The sequence below is a fragment of the Periplaneta americana genome, chromosome 8, assembly GCF_040183065.1.
Source record: "Periplaneta americana isolate PAMFEO1 chromosome 8, P.americana_PAMFEO1_priV1, whole genome shotgun sequence".
Taxonomy (NCBI): Eukaryota; Metazoa; Arthropoda; class Insecta; order Blattodea; family Blattidae; genus Periplaneta; species Periplaneta americana.
The window spans coordinates 7,091,460-7,117,321 of record NC_091124.1 but is presented as its reverse complement, the minus strand read 5'-3'; the positions used below and the strand labels follow the sequence as shown (position 1 = coordinate 7,117,321).

The 25,862-nt window shown below is 34.9% G+C and overlaps 1 protein-coding gene across 7 annotated transcripts in view; it reads right to left on the bottom strand.

The window, feature by feature from the left end:
* Positions 1-17,896: 17,896 nt before the first annotated feature.
* LOC138704439 (ankyrin-1-like) overlaps positions 17,897-25,862 on the bottom strand; it is a 55,886-nt gene continuing 47,920 nt past the window's right edge. For 6 of the 7 annotated variants that reach the window (XM_069832314.1, XM_069832312.1, XM_069832313.1 and 3 more), the window contains exon 8: positions 17,897-24,603. In XM_069832314.1, coding sequence (XP_069688415.1) covers positions 22,171-24,603 — 2,433 coding nt within the window. In that variant the 3' untranslated portion in view covers positions 17,897-22,170. The remainder of the gene's footprint in view (positions 24,604-25,862) is intronic. The other variant, XM_069832316.1, reaches the window with a different exon arrangement.

Sequence of the window (25,862 nt, the reverse complement as noted above, 5' to 3'; positions counted from 1 at the left end):
CACCCACGTGCAATAATGGGGTAAGTATGAATATATATTTTCGTAACTACTTACCCATTATAGTACGTGGGTGCTCAATTATACACTAATAATTATCTGTGGTGCCACAGGCCTTGAAAGGCTCAGACAGACCAGCCGGCTGTTGGCTTCACGTTCACACTTCGATAATAATTATACTTTACTGTAACAAAAAAAACTGAAAGCGAGTTTTGTCATGTTTCACCCACGTTACAAGCTTGGAGGTAAAGGTTGTTTACTACAGATAGGGCCTACTTTCATTCTATATCTTATGGTATAGTAAATAGTAATGCAACGTGTAGAGACTGGGAAAACAATTTAATAAAATCATCCGAATCATACTCGTTCATTTTATAGGCAATCTTGCAGGTCGCATTTAAAAGAACCTAGGAATATTAACATTTTCTTCAGTATATTTGCTAGGACTTCTTGTCATACTGCATGACAATTTTGCTTAGGTTATTCTTTTAAGCATTCCTTCTAGGAATAGCTCAAGTGTTTTAAATTTAGCGTACATAAGTTTAGATTAAGTTCCTAGCACGTATTTGACGAAATACTAGGTTTTTCCACTTCAGTTTAACTGATTTATGCAAACGAAATTAAGACAGCTGACGATTCTAATGTCAGTTATCACCACGCCCACTTTGTTTTGGGCGCATAAGTTCATTACCGACGGTCGTTCAATTTTCTTCAAACATGGCGGCGCAATGACCACTCTATATCTTTCTCTTTCTAACTCGTTGGGTTCCTTGCTATATTTCGTGATGGTTTGCAGGCTGGAAACCAAAGATGATCATATAATATCATCTCTGAAACCAAGTCGCCATGTTCGTTGTTTTCCAGCTAAATCTGCTTTTTTTATATTCTTTAGTTTCTAAGAAACAATACCTATATCGGACTTTAGTTGTTTTGCACTTATGGTTTAATTACTTTAGTACGACATTTACTACTGTTAGTGTAGGACTTTAGTTGTTTTCCACTCACGGTTTAGTTTTTTTTTGACCATGAGTATTGGCAACAGATAAAACCAGATGATTTTCCAATTTGAACTGTGAAAAGAGCTAGCACAGTCACCGTAGCCAACAGTCAACACGGGAGCCAGCAAGTGACCACGCAGGGTTGCCATCAGCGTAGCCTCCTTGGAATCCATCACAGAAACTTGCACCGTCTGAACCAGGCTTCACTATCGAGCGTTCGCGGAGAATAGTCTCCTTTTTTTTTTTTTTTTTTTTAAGTTATCGCTTTCTGAACTTTAGAGTACAAATTGATCGTGCCTTTACTCTCATATTTTGTATATTGTGACCCGATTATCCGTCACCCTATTAACGGAATGTTGGATTATCCGACTTATTTTTCCAAGCTTTTTTTTGCTACAAAAAAAATATGAAGTACTGTACAATACCGTATGTTTCTATATGTTTCTAGGTAATTTTCCAAAAGTACCTTTACTCTTACACAGTATATACGTAGGCCTACTTGGTAGGAATGCTTTGCTGTCGGGAATAGAAATAGTTACTTGTAAAATAGTCACTATCTGCTTTCAAAGAAATTACCCCAAGAACTTTCACAAACCCTGTACCATTCAGACACGGACCACAAGACAGTAGTCCTCGAAGTCTGCCTTCATGGTCTTCTCAGACTGAAAATGTATTTGGTAAAACCGAACATTTGTTCGGGAAAGACGGAGAAAAATCACTCTGTTTTTGAGAACCAACCACAAAGTAACGTGTAGGCCTAAATATATTTTGTTGGGAACATTTCGGAAATGCAATTTTATTATCTCTGTTCTCGACTCAACGACAAAAAAAGGTGGATTGCCGTTGGAAATATTTAATTTCTATTAAATGGGAACATGTCTTGTACAACTTACACCATCCATTATGTTAATAAAATAATAATACCCAACATGATAAATAAATGTTTTCATTTTCATATTATACAATATAATTATAACATACTATCCAGCCTGTTAAATAAAACAAATTATTTCATTTTTATACTATGCATTACTGTTGTGCATGACAGACATTATGTTCGGTTCATTTTGTCGAGTTTGGGGAAGTTCGATATTTTCCTATGTTCGCTTTGCAGAAGGAGGCATATTATGTTTGTTCACCAATATTATGAAAATATTTGATGTTCTCCTCTCCCATCCCTTCATGCTTTAAACTAGCATCTTGCATTACAGGCATTATGGTTTGTTCAAGTTTGTCGAGTATGGCAAAGTTCGATATTCGCCGATGTTCGCTCTGCAGGAAAAGCCCTGTCGTGTTTGTTCCACCTTGTTATACAAAATTCGCTGTCCTCCACTCTCACCACTTCATGTTTTAACTGCTTAAGGATGTTAGCACACATCTTGCGATTAGTTTGTAATATGAAATAAGACGAAGTTTGTACAGTCTTGGTTACCGCTCTCATGTTCTAACATCCCAGGACACTATTTTAAACCGCTTAAGGATTTGATCACATATCTTGCGATTAGTTTTCATATGAAATAAGACGAAGTTTGTAGTGTTTTGGTTTCTTTCGTCCTGTTTGAACATTAGATAAGATAAGATAAATTTTATTGTCAGAGACATATATGCATAGACATTGTCAATAAAATACATTAATGATTAGGCCTAGGATTTTGATAAATTTGCATCTTTTTTCTAGTAAGCCAGAAACATAGCTGCTTTAGTATTTATATGTTATGTGATAAACTGAGTGTTTTAAGACATATATGTTAGGGCATTTTTTTTTTTTTTTTTTGCATTTTTTGCCTGTTTCATTCATTTAATTTTGGCCACAAATCCCCATTATTAATATAAAATAATATTTATTTTCTTTGATGTCTACATATTTTGTCCATTAATACCCATTATTTTTTTACTTGGTTATTTAACGATGCTGTATCAACTACGAGGTTATTTAGTGTCGATGGAATTAGTGATAGCGATATGATATTTGGCGAGAGGAGGCCGAGGATTCGCCATAAATTACCTGACATTTGTCTTATAGTTGCTAAAAACCTCGGAAAAAAACCCAACCAGATAATCAGCCCAATCGGGAGTCGAACCCGCGACCGAGTGAAACTCCGAATCGGTAGGCAAGCGCCTTAACCGACCAATCTACGCCTATGGCTAGTACCTATTATTTTGTATAATATTTTAATCGTTTCTCTACACAAATATTGCCATTTTAACGTAGTACACTCCAATCACCCCTTCAATATAGACTCCTCTATACCTGCTAATTCCGGTTAACAGTGGCCTTGTGGTGAGCTACATGGAAATTACATCAGGTAAAATAATTAATTAAAGTGTGCCACTTAGAAAAAATTACGTAAAATTAAGTAAACTTAAATGTTGGTACTATTCGTAGAATTTAATTTAATTACTATACTTGTTTTTTTTTTAAGATGAGACATGACAGTTAAGCGGCCGAGCTTGGAACTGCAGTGCCATATTGCCAATATGGACTACCATGCTGCCAGCTGATGGAAGCTAGCAATTGACATTAAGATGGCTGATGTTAAAACATTCATTGACAACAGTGGCGGCTCGTGCCGGATAAATTAGGTGAAGGTCAATAGAATTCTAGGTAATTTCCTGGAATCGTTATATAGCCGTGACGTCGCGTTTTTGTAACCTATACCCTAGATCATATATACTAACAGATAGCTCTTTTATATAGGCTTTAGGGTTTGCAGTCGAGGCCGGCTTGATGTAGTTCAATAATCGTCAACAGATGGCACAATGACCAACACCACCACGAGACACGAACTCTGAACCGGTCTGGTCGGTCTAAATCGATTATTTCTTGCTTACGAGATATTCTACTGTCGACAATTGATGACCATGGATAAATATTATTGGCCTATATGACCTAGGCAAGTTCGGAACGAGGGAGTTCTAATTATAGTTGTCACGTGGGCGAAGCGGAGAGATAAGATAAAGTACGCCTTTGTATTGAATAGAATACAATGCAGAGTCTCGCGCAAAGCCAATCTACCTAGAATTTTTAGGCCATGTTATAAAGTTATCGGTGGGCTAAATTATGATTCGTTATCTCTCCTGTTTTTATATATTTGTCGTGAATATTATTTATATTATCAACTGAGTGTATAACATAATTTATCCGTTAATTGATATTTCACTAATGATAAATCCAAAGAACAATGGGAAATAAGGGACTAACACTGAAAAATAAATAAAATAAGAGAATTTGACGTTCATAATTATAATGTTGTCGGAGTTTTGTTATACTTTACTTTGAATTATTTTAATTTGCACCACAAAAACTTATGGAAATTAATGTTAACATTACCTATTTAGTTATGATAGTAGTATATTGGAAAATTTGTGCATATAGCCTGATTACAATATATAAGTAATCCTATCCTAACCTAACCAATGGTAGTCTTGTTTATTTCAGATATGTTCGTATAATTATACAAAAACAAGAATAGTCTAGTTTGCAGCCTGTGATATTGTCTCGTTTACAGTATTATATAATATACATATTACGATATTTACTAGGTACTTTAACAATATATAGTTAATAATATTATAAAATATACGGGCCTAATCCATTACCAAGAAATAGCCCTTCCCTCACATGTTCAATACTGTTTACGTCAAAAGGCCTTCAAACCTTAAAAACTATTAGAAACTGGATTAAAATAGTCATGTCGATGTAGGCCTACAACATTACATTTTTTGTCACTACTCCTGATCCCATTCTAACAGTTTCAGGTTTTGTAATTTGTAACAATACTAACAATACTGATGGGTCATTCCATAGTCACACACGTAACATTTTCGAAGTAACTATGATCTTCACAGGATACTTAATCAAATACTTAGGAGTTCATGAAAGACACATCACTGTTTTTTAACGTAAGCATTCCAAAATATAAACAGAAAATCATAATGAAAAGGAATAATTAATAATGTAAAAAATATTAAATATTATATGGTGTGACACATGAACATTTTCTTGCCACTTAATTTATTACCAAAATGGAAAATGTTCATATTATTGTGCCAAATGTCATAAATGCATTTAGTTGTTTTTGAAACAATTAAGACATTTGTGAAGTACATGTAACTGCTAAATCGCATACTTTAATAAAAATAACAGTGCCATTAACAAATAAAATATTACAAATTATATTGTGACACACGAACATTTCTGTCAAGTTGATTACTAATCTTTTCAAATGCATATAGAGATTTACCGTATACACTGTGCCTACAGTTCTTATTATACAAAGCAACACTTGATTACACTAAAGTGTCTACACCTGTGGAGTAACGGTCAGCACGTCTGACTGCGAAACCAGGTGGCCCGGGTTCGAATCCCGGTCGGGGCAAGTTACCTGGTTGAAGTTTTTTCCGGGGTTTTCCCTCAACCCAATACGAGCAAATGCTGGGTAACTTTCGGTGCTGGACCCCGGACTCATTTCACCGGCATTATCACCTTCATATCATTCAGACGCTAAATAATTTAGATGTTGATACAGCGTCATAAAATAACCCAATAAAAAAAAATTACACTAAAGTACACTTTCAGATTTAAAATATCCACGGTTGTTTACAACTATATGTGGTGATATCTCCTGTGTAATGTCACGTAACAAATACATCAATATAGGCTATCCACTTTTTCTGCCATTTGTAGTACTTCCCTTTTTTTAACAACACAGACGCTTTAAATTCTTCGCCACTACAAGCTTTTGTAACTTCCTCTGCTTATCTGACGTCTTTTTTTTAAATTGATTATTTAACGATGTTGTATCAACTACTAGGTTATTTAGCCTCGATGGAATTGATGACAGTGAAATTATATTTGGCGAGATGAGGTTGAGGATTCGCCATAGATTACATGACATTCGCCTTACAATTGGGGAAAACCTCGGAAAAAACCTCAACCAGGTAACTTGTCCCAATCAGGATTTGAACCCGGGCCCACTCATTTCACGGTCAGATGTGCCTACCATTACTCCACAGCAGTGGACCGAACATGGGTTATGTACATTAATTCTTTTGACTTTCGGTTAGCTTTCTTAAGAATACGCATAAAGAAATGTAGTGTTTTCCAGGCTATCCTTGTAATATTAGTGACTTATTTCAACCAGTTTGTTACTAAAATATATACAGTACCTAAGTGTTTACTTGTGACACTGGTGATCCATTTAATTGGTATATGAGACGAATTTAATTTTGTGTTTTACAGAAGGATACATATTGATTTACATTTGCTCACATTGATTTTAATTTTATTTGTTGTAGTCCAGTTTTCAATAACGTCAAGCTAGTTTTGCAAGGCGGTGATATAAGATTTATCACTAATTTTTTCTGTATATTATACAGTCATCCACGAATAACCTTGCCTGAGAAGTGACATTTCTATTCAAATCCTACAATAATTTTCAGTAAATATTTTGCACCGAGAAGCTATTATACATTTAATTTTACTTCTGAGACCAGTGAAATATATGCCAATTTTATTAGAAAGGTGCATGTATAATTATCCAATAGCATGATATTATCTGCAACAAAAACTAAAGGGCATGAAAGAAAAGAAGAAAACATTAATGCTGTGGTTCTTAGAGTTCCATTAGAGTTACACGTTCATTGTCCACTGAAAGTTGTATTTCTCTATTGAAGTGTAAAAGAGAAACTCTCATAAATTATGTCAGAAACAAAGAAAGGCACCACCCAAATATGTGGGACAATTAATTTAATAATGTTATTACCGGGACTTGAAAAAAGCAATCATATGTAATGGGTGGGGAAAAAAATACTTTTTAATCGCGCTTCTATAGTTCGACAATGCTGACTATTCAGAGTTTTGCCTGACAGGGTGAGCTACCATAAATTCCTTGAAGTCCTAGTTATTACTGAAGCCAAATGTGTGTCTCTTGTCAAGAGTCCATTTTATTTATACTTGTTAAGACATCATTCATAGACTAGTTACCGCTTTCAGTTTTGATACTACATACACTGAAATTAATTTATTATTATTCGTCCTATTTATACATTTATATTGAATGATTCGGTCTACCTTCATAACACATCTCATCAACAATACTCGATAAGAGTTGAATTAGCTTCCATGCTGCGTTGTATTTATTTTGTCATGTTCCTATAGCAGGAATATTAAATAGGAATTCCTTAAAACAGATTTATATTCACTCCTATGCCTTTATATAGAATACCAGTACATATACTGTATTTCTTAAGATTTGGTTACTTTATAAACAGTATGTTAGTGCAAGAACTCTTTTTTTCATATTTAATAATTCTGGCATGTGTCAATAAATATGCTTGAGACCTCTGTCTCTCTGAATTACTTTTTACTAATTGGAAACATATTCCAAATTTATATTTTAAAAAAGTATTAAAATAGCCTCACAATTTAGAGCATAACAATTCCCGAAATAATCATCCTACATTAAATTATTAAGATAAAAATGATTCAATCTATCGCTTGTAACAATACCTTTATGGTCCTAATAAATTAAGAAATAATTTACATCCAACAGATTTATTTTAAAATGGCCTGCAGTTATTATTTTGAATTTTATTCTACCTTAATAAATTGAGTTAAGGTACAATAAAATTTCATCAAGTTTCAAACAAAGTAATTCCATCTTTCCAACAGGGGGACAATAAATACTTAAAGTAATGCTAAACTCGAAAAACTTATTGATGCAACTTAATTTCATATTCTATACCACTAACACCAAAAAAAAGTGTCCTATTATTCATACTGATACAAGATGAATAGTTTCTTAGTGTTTGTCCATTCCACTTTTTTTATTGTCCTTCCCATTTCTATTTCTCTCATATTTAGTAGGTACTTCACATGTAGTATATGTTTATTTTAATACATATAATAACCATGAAGATATTTGGATATGTCTTACAAAATTCTTGCTGAAGACCATTGTGGTAATATTCTGCCGCATCTGTAGTTTGTACATTTCGAAATTTTCGTGCTTCAGCCCAGAATTCAGGCGGGGGGAGGGGAGGTTGATGTGCCAATGTAGTTTTCCAGAATATAATAATATTCAAAACATTCTCTAATAGGAGGGGCCTCTGATATTAGCTCTGCAAAAAATCTGATATCGGTACTTCTGTTGCTGGTAAATAAGAAAGAACGAAATATAAACATTTTTAACCACTTTCGAATTTCAGGTGCTTTGTGTCTCAGCTGCTGGTTTGATATACTGTTTGTTTCCTTTAATTTTCCAGAGAAAAAACTGTCCTAAGCGAAATTTACACTCTGTAATTTTAACACTGGGAACATTTATTTTGGGAGCATTGTGTGATGCTATTTCATAATATAACAAGAGCTTTGAAATGATTAACTGCTAACTACTTACCTGGGTGAAGCGGTTCCTGTGATTTCTGAAGTGAAAACCGTTCAATTTATAAGGAATTTTTTTGTGGAGATGCATTTGATTGTATATGCAAGGTGTAAAAGTGCCTAAACTAACTGACCCCAGTGCTGTCATGGAGACCACACGAGGCCATATATCGTATGGAACCTACAATTTTTTTTAATTAATCGTATGGGGAAATGAAAATTTTGTCTGTAAGGAGCCATACGGCATATGGGTGCCTAAGTTTTGTACGTGGAGATCTATACAGATCTTAGATGATCTCTTCCTGTTCCTACTGTACCTACCGCCTATTTTGTTTGATGTTCATAAACAAAAATTATCCACCTCTTCAGCACTGGAATCCAGAATTATATAAAATAATGGTTGAAAAACAAGAAGTGCTGCAAATATACACTCCAAGATTCATCGAGACAAGTGTGCATCTATGGTGGTGCTACATGGTGTATTCTTTAAATCAAACTTGTACAATTAAATTGTAAAGCAAAACAATTTCTTTACTTCTTCTTTAATATTAAAAAAAAAATTAAATGACAATTGGAGAAATAGAGAGGAGAGTAAAATATATTTCAAGGGAGAAAACAAGGGGTGGGGTGTATCACCAAGAAAAAATTACCATGACAGCACTGACCAAACCTAACCTGTTACAGACTCTTGTATGTAAGGTGAATAAGCTGAGTATGAAGGAAACTACCTCAGCGCTAATTTAACTCTTATAGATGAACTATATAAAGAACTTCAAGTGTCAATATTGTCTCAAAGGTTTCTGTGTAACAAACTTCATTTAGAAATGCCCATCTGCGATTATGTTAACTGTAGAAGAAGGAAGAAATATTGTCGTCATATGAAGTTACTCAAATTTCCAATTAAGGACAAGGAAAGGCTACAAAAGTTATTTTTGATTTCACCCTTATAAATTGAACGATTTTCACTTCAGAAATCACCGTAACTACCTCAGCACTAGTTTCAGTAATTTAAGGACCAGTATAAAGTAAATTTGATTAAAGTGAGAAAGAAATTCGTAAGGGAGGCGGTCAGGAGGGATTGAGGTTGTCTACTAATTCGTTGCAAACAACTATTATAGGCTATTTCATTTGACTAACGATGATTTGTAGAGAGCAAAATACCTACAGTAGGGTAAAGAATCTAAATCAGTACGTTTGAGAACGGATATAAAAGTGTCAGGAAAATAACAGAATTACCGTATATTGCAATTAACTCTGCATTGGCAGAGAAACCGCACAAGGGTATCGTAAATCTGCTGAAAATTAGAAAATTGTGTAAAAAAATGCATTCAGAGCGAATTTTCCAGCCTGACAATATCTCGCCCACGTTATGGACATAATTCAATACCGTAAGACTGATATAAAACGAATACTAGAACAATTTGTTAACCAAAGACGATGTTCAGTAGTTATTTAACAACATACAGGGCAAATAAAAACACAAACGCATATTCTAGCAATAGTTCAGATGAAAAGAAAATGATTAGTACGACCGCTTATTCGTAAAAAGAACACTGCCGGCTGTGTAGCCTACATGAAGCAATATATCAGGTCTACGTTATGAACACGTTGAATTTAATGTGGACGAGAAACGTACAGTTATTATTTATCTGCTTCCATATCGCATCATATAATACACCTGTAAAATGAAAACATATAGGCCTAGAAAAGAGGAAACATGTTTGGGGATAGGGAGTTGTAATTCTTCCCCTTTCGGATAAATTTCAGAAGAGGGATACCCGCTTTTCCTTCATATTCAAAAATTGTAATCTTGTTCACACAAAATAAATTAGTGCCTTTTCGTGAGCATCATGATGTGCATTCAACAAACGCAGACAAATCTGCTCTTTTTAGTATTTTGTGATAATTGTTGCTAGGGAGGTATTGTATACTGAAAATTAAAAACAATCAGATTTCGTACATCAAATGATGACAGATTATATATTGAACGCAAACAACATTATATCAGCCATGTACCAAAATGTCATCTATGTGTGTTGATGAATTTGGGTAAAGCAAACTTCTGTATACTACAATTTAACGACACATTAAAGTCTTATTGTAACATAACCTCACATTACAATGAGAAAGAAATTTGGAGGTGGCATGACGTAAAAAAGTCATCCCACAGTCGTATTACTCTATGTACTGTTCAGGTACTCTGCCATCTAGTGTTTGTTATTGCAAGCTCATTTCTCGACACTAGCGACGCAAAGCGTCCGTTATTTTCCAGTTGCGTCTAAATTTAATATAAGCTTGATCAATCTGTTTTATATATGATCTAGGCCTATACGATGGCCATATTGAATTAATGTAATATATTCACCATTTTTCTTAAGTTTTATGAAAAGCACAGCATATAAAATAAACAAATTTTCAACATTTTCGGAAGCTACGTCCCCTTAATCCCGAAGAATTCACTGTCCCAACAAAACTTCCACACAACACATACCACAACATAATAAAACAACCACAAGTCCACATGACATAAAGAGACAAAATCTAACACATTTTATACAACACATCAAATTAAAAGAGTACACAAGAAATAGGACCCATAACAAAATTCAAAATCACAATCATAATCGTAAACTGTATTCATGTTTTAAATCAACTTCGGAACATGCAACTTCCAATATAAGCTTACCTATCCAGTAAAATCAGTAGCTACGATTAAATCAAAGCAGTATTCTGTTGAACAGAAAACTTACACTTGAACGGAAAAGAAAGGGGCACTAGTAATTTCATCTCTTACAAGTTCATTGATGCATTCAGAAATACAATCAATTATTTAATTTTGAATCGTTTTAGATTTCCCAGAAAGAACAGGCCTAATTTTTTCATAGTGATTTCTAATTTTCATAGGGCCAATGAAATGAGAGCCAATAATTCTTTGAAATTCTCCGTTCTGTGACGAAATACTCTCATCATGACCGCGAAAAGCCAACTCCTGCTTGCTTAGAAACAATACCGTATCGATTACGGTGTGCATTACCAGTCTATTTAAACGTACGTTTTCATTAAATTGACTTACGTATAACCTATAACTTTCCTTTAGTGCATCCGCAATGGTGTTCATGTTCTTCTGAAGTGCCTTTAATTGCAAAATACATTTAATGTGTTCAGCTGAATCTGCATGGCTGTGAAGACCGCGATTGACATTTTTGAAATCGCAAAATCCAGTTCAATTCCAAGCGAGTTTCTTGTTCCCCAGAAGACAAGGCCAACAATATAACTTCTCGTTATAGTGACTCCCACATAACCAGTTGTAATCGGCACACCACGAATCTTGAAACTGAATATTGTATGACCGACCACCACTTTTCACTTTTTTCATAGTTATATTAATGTGACGTGTTGTTCTGCGGTATTTAAAAATATCTTGCTTATCTTCTGCACACCAACGAGAGAACGGTGGCTCCAAAAGATTACACACTAAATCGTTTAACGGATTCATGTTTTCATCGCATTAATACACGTAGTAACACCTTCACACTTCGCTGCACGTGTCACAACAAAGAATACGTAAAGCGAAATCGTTGGTCAGCGCGGGTCAAATGTACAACGTAGTTTCAAATGTTATGCCAACTTTCTTTATTACAGGGTACTCAAATTATTTCAAAATCCATACAAAAAATAAAATTCAAGAGGTGCTAACGTTAAAAAATACCAAAATATATACGTTATATACTAAATTTAAACAATATTTAACTTCTTTACAGAATATTTTATGTTTTCTTATTTAGTTGCAAAATATTACAGTTTGCCACCCTTATCCAATGTTTGGACGAGAGAGAGATTCTGTCTTTCAAGAATAGAGAAAGGAGATGAATGCCTGCTCCACAGACCTTCATAATAGCTTCGCAAAAGGGACCGGTAATTCATAGTAAGCAACTCGTTGTCATGGCAACCGGGTGTGTTTACTGAAGGCGAAAAGAAAAGTCTCATTCGGACCTTCAGCTGGTCTGCTAGCCACGTGGCCTGACTGGTGAGGGGTTCGTGTGAAGTGCTGCAGTGAACGTTAACTGAGCGGATTAAGCCAAACAAGATATTAAAAAATAGAGCAAAATATGGTTTAGTGAAGAATTCATTTTATTTTAATTTATTGATAAAATATATTTTATTAAAGCACGAAAAAAGGGGTGAAGGTGGCCTTCATGAACTTCACTTGAATAACCGCCACTGATTGACAATTGACGCGAAGGTAAGAAAACAATACAAAAATCGACAGAGAATCAAAGACGAAACGTACCAATGCTAACATTGTGTGCACAATAAATGTCGCCAAGAGCGCTATTAAGCACTCGCCAGGTGGGAACGGTAAGTTTGGCAACTCAACCGTTGTTACCATAGCAACAGGCCTACCACGCTATGTGACATTCAGTTGTTTTTCCGATCGCAACGCTCCTGTCATGTCCCATCTTTCAAAAAAACAAGTATAGTCTAAATATTAAGTAGTACAAAATCTCTTTTTCTACTAAGTCAATTATGCAAGAACAATATTAGGGCATTTTTTAAAGATTTTTAGGTCATAAATGCATTGTTTTAGGACATTTTTCATGATTTATAGGTCATCAAAATCCTAGCCCTATTTAATACATTCAAAGGCCCACACGTACATCTTCTATAGACTGTAAGGACACAAATGTATTAATTTCTTTTTTTATATATTTCCTGAATTTAAGAGTATTATTTGTATATTTAATATCCTCAGGCAAGCTATTGAAAATTTTAATACCATTGCACAATACTAGTCGGTAGAATGAACATATGCGTTTTTTCTTTAATATATTTTTTTTATTTATTTATATGTATATTTTTGTGAATGTTTAGTCATATTAAAACAAAAATAACCTACACTCATTACTACGCGTAACTTCGCAAGATGTCTCTGGCGTCCTTATGCAGCTAAAGCATAAAAGCGCAGGGAGAGGAGGAACTAAGGATCATCCTGCCTAAGGTTTTTCCGTGGTTTTCCTAAGGCGCTAAGACAAATGTCGGGATGAGCCCTAAAAGAAATGGGCCACGGACGTGCACTCATATCCCCATGAATCCCCCTAATTACTCTAAATTAATTAATAATTATATCTCTCCCCTCTCTTCGTAATTGAGTCACCATAAAGCCAAATGGCTGGTCTCTAAATTGAGACGATTCAAGAAGGCTCATGACAACAATCACCTCCTACCTAATAGCCAAATTGGCTAGTCTCTTATATGAGACAACTCATCCTGCCTAAGGTATTCCGTGGTTTTCCTAAGGCGTAACACAAATGTCGGGATGAGCCCTAAAAGAAATGGGCCACGGACCTATATGCCCTTCCCCGTATATATTCCCCTTTTCTTGTAAACGATGTATGCCCTAGTTCAGAACCTATAAATTATCTATTAAATGTACGAGGTTACTCAATTAGTCGCAATTTGAAAGAACAGGGAACCTCTCAAATTGCAGATTTAGATTTCACGGCGCTTCTTCTGACGGCCTTCACTTGCGTTGTCATCGAACAGCAGATGACAGAGTCTTCACTTGCACTGCGAAATGGCTAAGCCCCTTTCAATGTGCAAGATAACACCTGCCATCCTAACGGCAAACACCAGCCATCTCCTCCTCGCCCCGTTCCGTGAACACTTGATCACATTTCCGTCCCCGTCGTGTATGTGGTACCTAAGAGGTTAGTCCATTTTCGGTTTTCCCCTTCAAAATTTTCTAGAGCTCCTTCAGTGGAGCAGCGTAACCCGGAGTGAGACTAGTGGCCAACAGGCTTGAAGCTCACATATTTAGTTTCCTACAGCCCCCAACCCCTTGCAAGGACGCGTTTTGCGTACCTTTTAAATTTGTCCTCCCAATTCTCCTCTCTTTTTCGGTTTTTCGATTTTTTTTTTCGATCGGAACTAAGGAGAAAGGAAGGGGAAAGATTGAACAAACGCAAAGGGAGCTTCGGATCTACAGAGACTCGGCAAACTTGAACCGAACTTAAGGCCTCAACAGACTCGGTCATCTTAGTCATTTCCACGTACTGCTGGATGCCTAAGGAGTAGGCCGAAGTTCGTAGTACAGTATCATGTTCGAACATCGCACGACAGTAGTAGTTCAGTCACTAGTGTATCTTGATACTCTTATTCAAAAGGTCCCATGTTTAAATTCCGGGCCGGCCAACCTGCCTGGCTTTTCCACGGTTTGCCCCAGTTATTTAAGCAAATTTCGCGTAGAGGCAGGTGTCTCAATATACCAGTCTCTTCTACTTTAAAGAAATACACTACTTCAAATGAACAGGAGACTCAATATATATTTCACACATATCCAGAATAATATTAATATACTGTAATTGAAAATGTGACGAATCTTCGATCCCGCTTCGCACAACAAACAGGAGAAAAAACCTACTTAAAGTAAAAAGAATAACCTTGCACTTCGCTCTAAATCTATCCAAACATCTTTGTTTCTTATATACCCAACCAATGATTTTTAATTGCATTTTCACACGAAATCATCACGTAATCCAATGGTACCACCATTATATTTTACTACGGTGTAAAGCACCAGTGTTGCCAGATTGTGACAAATTTCCCACACACGAGGGAAAAATAAGCAAAAATATTTAGGCCTACTTGTGAGGAAAAATAGGGGGGAGGGAGAGAAAACACGTAAAAAATCGTAAACATCGAGCAAATCCATTGCACTTTTTCCTACCCTTATTTTTTGCCTACCTGAAAAGTTGCAGTCTCTGATCTCCGGAAATAATGGCGATATCGAGGGAAGGCATGCGGTGTTATATTCCCCCTTGCCTCACTTCGTATATGTTAGCATCAAAATGGGAATTCCGAACACAAGCTGATTTTCGACAAAAAATACCAAGGCTTTAAACTTCTGTTCCGCCAACTTTCTTGCCGCCATAACTCTGCCGTATGTGTAGCTAGAAGAAAGCTGATTATTGCAGCGAATTGAACTGTATCTGTTGTGTAAAGAGCAGCCCTCTACCCCAAAATTGTGAGTTATCAAAATTACATCAATATTTTTAAAATTTTAATTTTTGGAAATTGCATGAACGTTTGAAATATTTGTGAAATTTTTAATTTCCGAAAATTTTTGAAATATTGAAAATTTTTTAATTTCGAAAATATTTGAAAACTTTTTTGAATTTTTGAAAACTTTGAAAATGCTCTGAATTTTTTCATTCTTTGACATTTCTTTGGACTTCTAAAATCATTGTATTTTTGAAGATTCTGAAAATATTTTGAATATTTTGAAATTTCGAAATTTTTTCATTCCGAAAATTGTTTGAAAATTTTTTTGTTTTTCAATTTTTTTTTTTTGAATTTATGGATTTTGAAAATTTTTTGTATTGAAAATTTTTTAATATCTTGGAATATTTTTATAATTTTTTATATTTCTTGAATTTTTTAAAATTTTGTGCGATTTTTTAAATACTTCGGATTTTTTAAAATTTTGAATTTTTTTTTAATTTTTCAATATCTTTTAATTTCTGAAATTCAGAAAATTTTTTGAACTTTTTTTTTTAATTTTTGGAAAAATTTAGAGTTTTTTTTAAATCTTAAAATTTTTTAAAATTTTTTCTATTTTTTACTTTGCTCAAATTTTTTGAATTTTTTAAATATTGTCAATTTCTGAAAATATTGAATTTTTTTTTAATTTTTATATTTCATATATATTTTTTAATGTTTTCATGTTTGAAAATATTTTGAATGTTTGAAAACTTTTTAATTTCTTTAAATTTGTTATAAATTGAAAATTTAGAAAAATTTTTCAATGTTTGAACAATTTTTTAATTTTTGAAAATATTGAATTTTTTTTAATTCTCGACGTTTTTTAAATTAAAACGTTCAATCATTTTAAATTTTGAAAATTTTTAGGATTTCTGAAATATTATTTGGTTTTGAAATTTTTGGAAATTTTATGTATTTTTTAAAATTTTGAAATATTTTGTATAATTGAAAAATTTTTTAATTTTCTCACAATTTTGTGAAGTCCATTGTCAAGTAGGATAGAATGAACTATCACAACAACAGATTGTATAAGACTGCACACGACTGTAGAAAATGATAATGCTGTTACATGCTTCAATTTCCTAAATGAAGTAGAAATCTGGCAGGATTCTGCACGGCTAACCTGTGAGAACTGAAGATTTGTTAATCCCACGAGCTCCTGAACTGCAAAAATAGATTTAGTCTCTAATCTGTGAGAAATCAAGATGTTATAAATATCACGATTTCCTGAACTCTTAAATCAAACTTTATACGATTCAACTCGATTCTGTGTAATAAGATCAGAAACTATTTTAGAAATTATTAAGACCTGAATTGAAAAAATTGACTGAACAGGATTCAGAGCTTCTCTAAAATGATAAGACCAGAAAGCAATGCTATGATTGCGAGGCTGACATTATGTACAGCAGGATATTTCCTGTTACACCCTCATCTAGACGTCAGTGGATGTACTGGATAGATAAGGAACATCTCAAATGCACACACGTTAATGATGTAACAGGAAGCGGAAATATTTTCAACACATATTTTGAAGGAAGCTTATGTCGATGTCGAAAGTCAGAGAAAACAGAAATCTTTAAAAACATGAGAACAATACTTGTAATATCCACAGCTTTGAAGTTTTTATTACGCATTTCAGAATTTTCCATTCATTACTGTATTTACCATGATGAAAGCATAGCACTCTAATTATGTAATTTCTTAATTCGTAACAGGCATACGATTCATTCACTTACCATTCCTCCATACACATGTTGAAAAATTGAGAAAACGTAACTGACATAGCAAAAAATTCTTAAGGAATCCAAATGAGTGTTGTTTCGTGTAGCAGCAGAGCCATCTGATGGCACCTACAGTAAATAACATGCCATTATTTTGCCATGTGCGCAATATTCTTCATATATCCTTTAAGTACCATGTACTCTCTAGAAGCCAAGTTCCCTTCGGGTATCTTCGCTACAATTCGGGAACAGGCAATGTTACATGTTGTTGGATCATGTTGCCTGATACCTACAGTTATAATTAAAGTATTCTGTGTGTTACTTTATAGCATAATGGTAGCATTCCGGCCTATTATCGTCAGGTCCTGCGTTCGAACACAACCTACTGTTCTTATGTTCTTTTTGTTTTGTTTTTAAGAGAGAGAGAGAGAGAGAGAAAATATACATAATTGCTCCTGCCTCTTTTATGATTATTTTAGTAGTTAACATCAGGTTCTTGAATATATTATGCCATGACTTCATCATTATTTATTATGACATTATGGCTGCAAATGGAAAGAAAATAAGATTTTATTCTCAACAAAAATACAAAACAAACTTACTTTCGTCTGCCTTATAACATTCAAACAATTAATGAACTTTACACTTTAAAAGAATTTCATAAATGTTTTCTTCATCCTCGAATTCTATACAAATGATACAGTATCGTAAATGTAGTTGATTGTATAGATAAATGAAATTTTCATAAATAAAAATGTTAATATTACGAATGTTGTGGGCTATAGTTCGAACCTTAGCAATCATCCAGTTCCTTAATAAAAATACAAGAGAGTATGCACCGAAGAAGTATAATAATACTAAAAAGATAAGTTGTTTACAAAGTTTTAAGGTGCAAAGCATGGATTAATGAAGCTGAACTTTTGTTTGTTTTCTTTCAGCAATTACATTTTGATTGTTACCCCCTTTACCATGAAAAGAAAAGATTTATGTTGCAATAAACCTGCAATAAGTGTATTTTATAGATTTATTATTTATGCTGGGTTGGGTTGTATCAAGATGGCAATGTGCGCATTAGTGCTGCCTTCAGCTGTCTAATGTTGTCCAGTACGGATGGGCCACTCTATTCTATTCGATACTCTTTGGTTTAAACAATGTACAATTTCATTTCGGTAATAAAATACACAATATTTTTGTTTTAAACCATTCTTTATTCTTTCATTTGGAAATAACATGTTCTACATAGACGATGGATTTAAACCTAACAGATGTTTTTTTCTCTGGGGACATTTCATATCCACAGTTTATGCAATTCTTTTGCCTAATTTTCAAGTTCTGGGACAGTAAATCCTAAATGGATTGAACAAATACAAAACAATCCAGGCGTTTTCAACAGAGTGTGCCAGAGCATAGAACCCAGGCCACAGGACAGGAGGAGGCCACTTTGAGAGATGTTTGTAAAAAGTTGTTTAACAGAAGCTTATTTGTTAGCAATAAAGCAGAATAACTCTGAAAATAAGGATTATCAGGACTATGTTCATGTGAAAGTATTTTAATGTTTTGTTGCTAGGAATACATCTCCAATATATTTGACACCGATTTGCATACATCCTGCATAATGTTAGACTAAATTAAAGTCGTCCAAATTACACAATTCATTTTGAAAATAATCATGTATATTCAGTGACTCGCAAGTAGCACTGAATGCAAAAAATTACAAATATAACAATTATTCAAACCCAATTGCTCTTTCAAAAAGATTGGAAGTTCAACAATTCTCCGATGGCTTTCCTTCCTAGATACATGGGCGCACAAAATTCACAGGAAACAAAAAAAGGGAATCAACTTGCGAAAGCAGCTGCTGCATCTCATACGGAAATTTTATGCAACAAATCTCCAATGTCTTATGAAAAACGTAAAATAAAAACTATACAAATTATAAGAAGAACGATCTCTGGACCTCAGCATCAAAAGGATCAGTCAGCAAGGAACTTTTCTTTCCTGAAGTGAACTTCATCTTCAGTGCAAACTGCTGATGCCTGACTTTCTATTCATCAATTTCTTTCTGGGCATGGAAAGTTTGAAAATAAAACTTCGACAGATTTAAAATAAAGATTGAAAGTGCCTACTCTTGCTAAATTGTTGTTTTCCACATCTAGTAAATCGTTTTTTATATGATTGTTCTATGTTTTGAATATCAAGATAGTGCGTATTTTAGAATGCTATTTAAATTGTTGTTTTATAGTTGTGAAACTTGGACTCTCACTTTGAGAGAGGAACATAGGTTAAGGGTGTTTGAGAATAAGGTTCTTCGGAAAATACTTGGGGCTAAGAGGGATGAAGTTACAGGAGAATGGAAAAAGTTACACAACACAGAACTGCACGCATTGTATTCTTCACCTGACATAATTAGGAACATTAAATCCAGACGTTTGAGATGGGCAGGGCATGTAGCACGTATGGGCGAATCCAGAAATGCATAAAGAGTGTTAGTTGGGAGGCCGGAGGGAAAAAGACCTTTGGGAAGACCGAGTAGTAGATGGGAAGGATAATATTAAAATGGATTTGAGGGAGGTGGGATATGATGATAGAGACTGGATTAATCTTGCTCAGGATAGGGACCAATGGCGGGCTTATGTGATGGCGGCAATGAACCTCCGGGTTCCTTAAAAGCCAGTAAGTAAGTAAGTATTTAAATTGTTGTGGTCTGAAACTTCCGAAGTTGTTGCAGAAACAATGCTATTACATCAGTTCGTACAACATATTCGTAATAATTTGAAAATTCAAAAATCGAAGATTATTTATGAAAAAATGTATGGGCGATTCACGGGCTGGAGATTTTGTAAGTTTGTACCACGTCAACAAAAGTGATATTCGTCGAATGTTACTGCAGGTAGTCTTGTCCCCCTTCTTAAAGATAGGTACAATTATGTGTTCCTTCCATTGTTCTGGTACAATTTTCTTTTTTCAAATAGCAAGTACAGGCTTATAAATTTTGCTCGATAACGCACTTCCACTCTCCTGTATTAAATCTGCCGGAATTTGATTGATATCTGGAGATTTCTGCTTTTTTAGATACAGAGGTGTGAAAATTATTAGAATAATCTTAATTTTAAAAGTTTTTAATAGTTCCTTCACAAATATTAATTGAATTGATGAATATTGGTATATATTACTATACTGATGTAGGATATATTTACTATTAACAATGCCGGAAAGCATTGTTGTACATTGGTATTTTTCTTATTTTACAATTGTTATGGGAATTCAGAAATTATTATATTATGTTGGCGGAATTGGAAACATAAACAATTATATGCACAAATTGATGTACACGTTCATTTGAACCTTCACAACAATGTAAACGCAAAGAACAATTTGTTTAAAGCATTTCTTAATTAATTTTTTATGTTTCCAATTCCGTCAACATAATATAATAATTTCTGAATTCCCATAACAATTGTAAAATAAGAAAAATACCAATGTACAACAATGCTTTCTGGCATTGTTAGTAGTAAATATATCCTACATCAGTATAGTAATATTATATACCAATATTCATCAATTCAATGAATATTTGTGAAGGAACTATTAAAAAACCTTTAAAATTAAGATTATTCTAATAATTTTCACACTTCTGTATATATAATAGTATGAACGTAATATTAAATATGATGTGTTATGTTCTTATATATAATAAACATAAGTAAACAAAATAATATTTACGAATAATTTATGTAATAGAATTAAAATTGCCTTCTATGATGTTCATATCTTACTATGCAAATTATAACGTACAGTGCAATAAATTGTTTCAAATTAAAAAAAAAAAAAGTATAAACCAGGGATGTAAAACTGTCCTACAATTGAGGCAGAGGTCACAAGCCGGAACACGTAACTCACCCCTTCCCTTCAACCCTCGCGTCATTGTAGGATAGGGGAAAAAGAGAGTGTATTCAGTGTCCTTGCCAAATGTCACACAAACGTCAATGAAGGCTCCGAACTTGTGGACAGGGAACAAACTCTTTTCCCATGCTTCCATCCACTTTTCCCCAGTTCTGCAACCCTAGTATAATCACTTGTAATATAAATATATATACATCTTGATTACACAACTTTTAACACTGTTCACTTCGGAATATGTGTGGTAAGACTTTCCTGTGTTACATTTCAACGTACCTCGTTTACATGTTTCGACCTATTTATGGGTCATCTTCAGAACTGGTCGTTGTTGGTCTTGGCGCCACTTGTTCTGTTTCCTGTGAGGGTGTGTTCCTGTGGTATAGTGTAGAGTCAAAGAGTGTGTGTGTTTTGAAGTTGAGTTGTGTGTTGAGAATTTCGTTGGGGTGTGTTTTTGTGTGTCTGTATATTTCATACTGTTCTAGTGTGTTGAGTTTCTGGCTTTTTGGTTGGATGTGAAGTATTTCCATGTCTGTGTTGATGTCTCTGTGAGTGTGGTTAGCATTTTGTGATGTGTTCTGCATATGTGGAGGTGTTTCGTAATTTTGTTATGGCTGTGATGTGTTCTTTGTAACGTGTTTGAAACGATTTGCCTGTCTGTTTTATGTAGAACTTGTTGCAGGTGTTACATTTGAGTTTGTATACGCCTGTGCCGTTGTATTTGTTTGTTTGTGTTGTTTGTGTGTTAAGATGTTTTTGTAGAGTGTTATTTCTTCTGTAACCAATGCGAAGTTGCAAATTAAATTCTTGAATGAGGTTGCAATTTTGTGTGTGTTTTTGTTTTCGTATGTTAGCGTGATGTATTTTTTATATTCTTGTGTTTGTGTTGTATTCTAATGTTTTTTTGTGTTTTTTGTGATCATGTTTTGTCTTACGTATTATGTTATCTACTATGTTAGGGTTGTATCCGCTATCTTGTGCCATGTATAATATATGTATAAATATATAGCCTAGTAATTATAATACAGTAAAAAAGGAAACTAGGTGACGAAGTGTCTTAAACTTCAGAATGTCGTGACGCTACCAGCATGAAATAATCACACCATTACAGCATGGCACAAGACAATTCGTGTAACTACAGCCTAATGTCATTTTTCAGTCCTGACAGATATTCAACTACTGTGGATCTGTTCGCCTCCCTGGCCAAGTCTAAGGGTGTCTTGCCAGTTCTATCACTAGCTGTAGGGCTCACACCAGAACTAATAAGGAACTCAACTATTCGTAAATGGCCCTTAAATGCCGCCCAGTGAAGGGCTGTTTTTCCTTCACTGTCCACAATATCAAGAACAGCGCCTGCCTTGATAAGAATCTCAACGTCTTGCAAGTTACCATTTTCTGCCGCAAGATGCAGCGGTATCTTCCCTTCATCGTCCACTATGTTTGGGTTAGCGCCTGCTTTGACAAGAATCTGAGTAATTTCAAAGAAACCTCTATGTGCCGCCAGATGGAGCGGTGTTAAACCTTCTTTTCCAACAACGTCTGGCTTAGCGCCTGCTTTGATAAGAATCTGAGTAACATGCAAATGACCCATATTTACAGCCAAGTGGAGCGCTGTCTCACCATCATTATCCACAATATCTGTCCTAGCACCTGCCTTGATGAGAAGTTCAGTCATTTCAAAGTAACCATTAAATGCAGCAAAACAAAGCAGTGTGTTGCCTTCACTGTTCACAATGTCCGGATCCGCGCCTCTTTCGAGAAGTAACTGACAAATTTTTAAGTGATTCTTCCTTGCAGCCAAGGAGAGCGGTGTATTACCATCATTGCCCACAAGATCTATGCTAGCGCCTGCTTCGATGAGGTACTGAGTAACTTGCAAATAATCCAATTTTGCTGCCCAGTGGAGCGGTGTAAGACCCTGATTGTCCACAAGATCTATGCTAGCGCCGGCTTTGATAAGGTACTGAGTAACTTGCAAAAAATCATATATTCCTGCCCAGTGGAGTGGTGTATAACCCCTAATGTCCAAAACATCTATGCTAGCGCCTGCTTTGATGAGGTACTGAGTAACTTGCAAATGATCATTCATTGCTGCCAAGTGAAGCGGTGTATAACCGTATTTGTCCACAAGATCTGTGCTAGCACCTGCTTCGATAAGGCACTGAGTAACTTGCAAGTGACCCTCTTTTGCTGCCAAGTGCAGTGGTGTATCACTGTTTATGTTCTTAAGATCCAAGCTAGCACCTGCCTCGATAAGACACTGAGTAACCTGCAAGTGATCCATACTTGCTGCATAGCGGAGTGGTGTTTCACCCCCAGGATCCACAAGATCTCTGCTAGCGCCTGCTTGGATAAGATACCGAGTAACTTGCAAGTGATCCCCTATTGCTGCCAAATGGAGCGGTGTATAACCCCTATTGTCAGCAAGATTTATGCTAGCTCCTGCTTTGATAAGATACTGAGTAAGCTGCAAGTGACCCTCTATTGCTGCCCAGTGGAGCGGTGTATTACCCCTATTGTCCAAAAGACTTATGCTAGCGCCTGCTTCGATAAGGGACTGAGTAACTTGCAAGTGACCCTCTTTTGCTGACCAGTGGAGCGCTGTTCTCCACTCTTTGTCCACAGCGTCTGTCCGAGCTCCCGCTTTGATAAGTGACTGAGTAATTTGCAAATGACCCATAACTGCTGCCAAAAGAAGTGGTGTCTTACCTTCATTGTCCACAACATTTACTTTAGCGCCAGCACTGATAAGAAACTGAGTAAGTAAAAAGTCATTTTTAAGGATCGTTATGTGTATTAGTGACCGTCCCAGCCTATCCTTTGAGGAAGGACTCACTCCCAAATTTAGAAATATTTCCATCATCAAAACGGATTCCGAATGTGTTGCAGGAACAATAGCTGTTTCGTTGAAAGAGTTCTTATGCAAAGGGTCTGCACCAAGGGACATGAGAAATTTCACTACAGACACCGAGCCTGATCTAGCAGCGAAGAACAAGAGACTGTCACCATTAACATCAACAGACCGTGGCTTCGCACCTAAGTCTATCAATTTCCGAACAAGCAAATCAGATCCTGATCGTGCTGCATAAAATATCGCAGTACGATCTTCGCTGTCCGTGCAATTCCAATCAGCGCCCCAGAATATGAATGCTTCAACGAGTGGTACAGATCCTGACAGAGCCGCGAACAGAAAGGGTGGAACAGCATGAACAGTTTCATTGTTAGAGATTGGGTTTATGCCGCGAGCAAGAAATATTTCTACTACAGAAAGTGATCCCGACCACACTGCACAATGAAAGGGAGTTAATATCTTTCTGTACTCAAATCCATCTCCGAATATATTACAAAGAAATCCTGCAGAAAAATTTGCACCTGTGTTCAAAAGTAGTTGTGTTAATTCGATGTGCCCCTGTCGGGAAGCCTCACAAAGTGGATTTTTGTCAGAATCTTCCCCTGTATCTACTGGTGTTCCCAACATCAGCAGCACAGATGCCAATATGACGTCTCCAATCTTGGCTGTTTCTAACAGACGTTTTTGTCTCTCAGCAGAATCAAGTGTAGAGAGTTCCTGTGAAGAAACACATTGCATCAGGTTATGTGTGGTCAGTGTTCGAATTGAAGTGGGGAAAGCCGGAGAATTTCCCCTTCCTGGACTTCCCCCCCCCCATCTTCTATATTCTTGCATTCATTCCGTTCCTGGGAAAGAAAATTCCTCTCTTTCGTTCTTACATGCTCTAATATTATTAGCGATTCTTTCTCTGACATTGCATTTCCGAAGACTTCCTCTGAAATTTTGTGCTGCGGTCAAAGCATTTTCGCCCTCTAGAGTGAATTTGGTATAGTGAGCTTATTCTAAATGCAGTTTGTAAACGAGGGTTTCAAAGCGAAAGTGATGAAAGTCAGGTGTTTTCACATTTCCACTTATGAATACCACAAAAATCTGTGAACTTTTCTTTTGTTTCTAAATTTCAAACAACATTATACTTGCACAAATAGCCATTTAAATCGTATTTCAAAACATATTTCAATAATTGTAAAATGTTAAATATATCTTATTTCTTGCAATTGCTGACTTACATCGCTGTTGCTTTTCATCCTTCAAATATAACCTGGATTTCAACATCAAAATATTATCCTTATATCTAAATATAATATATTAAACATTTTAGGCACTGTTCTTTTTAACTATGCCAGAAATAGGCTTCGACGTTCCTTATTTTCATGAATGTTTGTCACTATTGTAGTTTTCATAATACAGTTTTGTAATTAATTGACTTGTGATTTATCGACCACATATGGTGTAGCAAAGCAAGTATTATCATGGCACCAGATATTCAAAATACCATGTCAGGTGCCATAGTAATTAAAATTGATGTTAATGACAATAATAAGCAGGGAAAGGATTTATATGTAAATACATATTTACTTATAAAGCTAATATAATTTATATTTTGCATTATCTTTATGTTTCACAATGTGTAGGGTTGAAAAATCCTACTTTTATTTTCCATATTTTTCCATATTTTAGAGTTTAGTACATATTTTCGTTAATTTCCATATATTTTCCATATTTCATATAAAACAGTCCATATTATATTAGGTTTAACAATAAAACAAAACAAAATTCCATTAACTTTTAAAAATACATTTCAACAATAGAGATTTAAACACATGTTCAGTAATCCCTTTAACATCAGAGTTATTTGAAAATTAGCAGTCCTATCAACAATGGGAAAGTAAGTTACAAAACTGTATTAATTTAATTTAAAATTTTTAACAGACTTCAGTTGTGCAGCTCAACAGTTAAATGCCAGTCAGAGTACACAT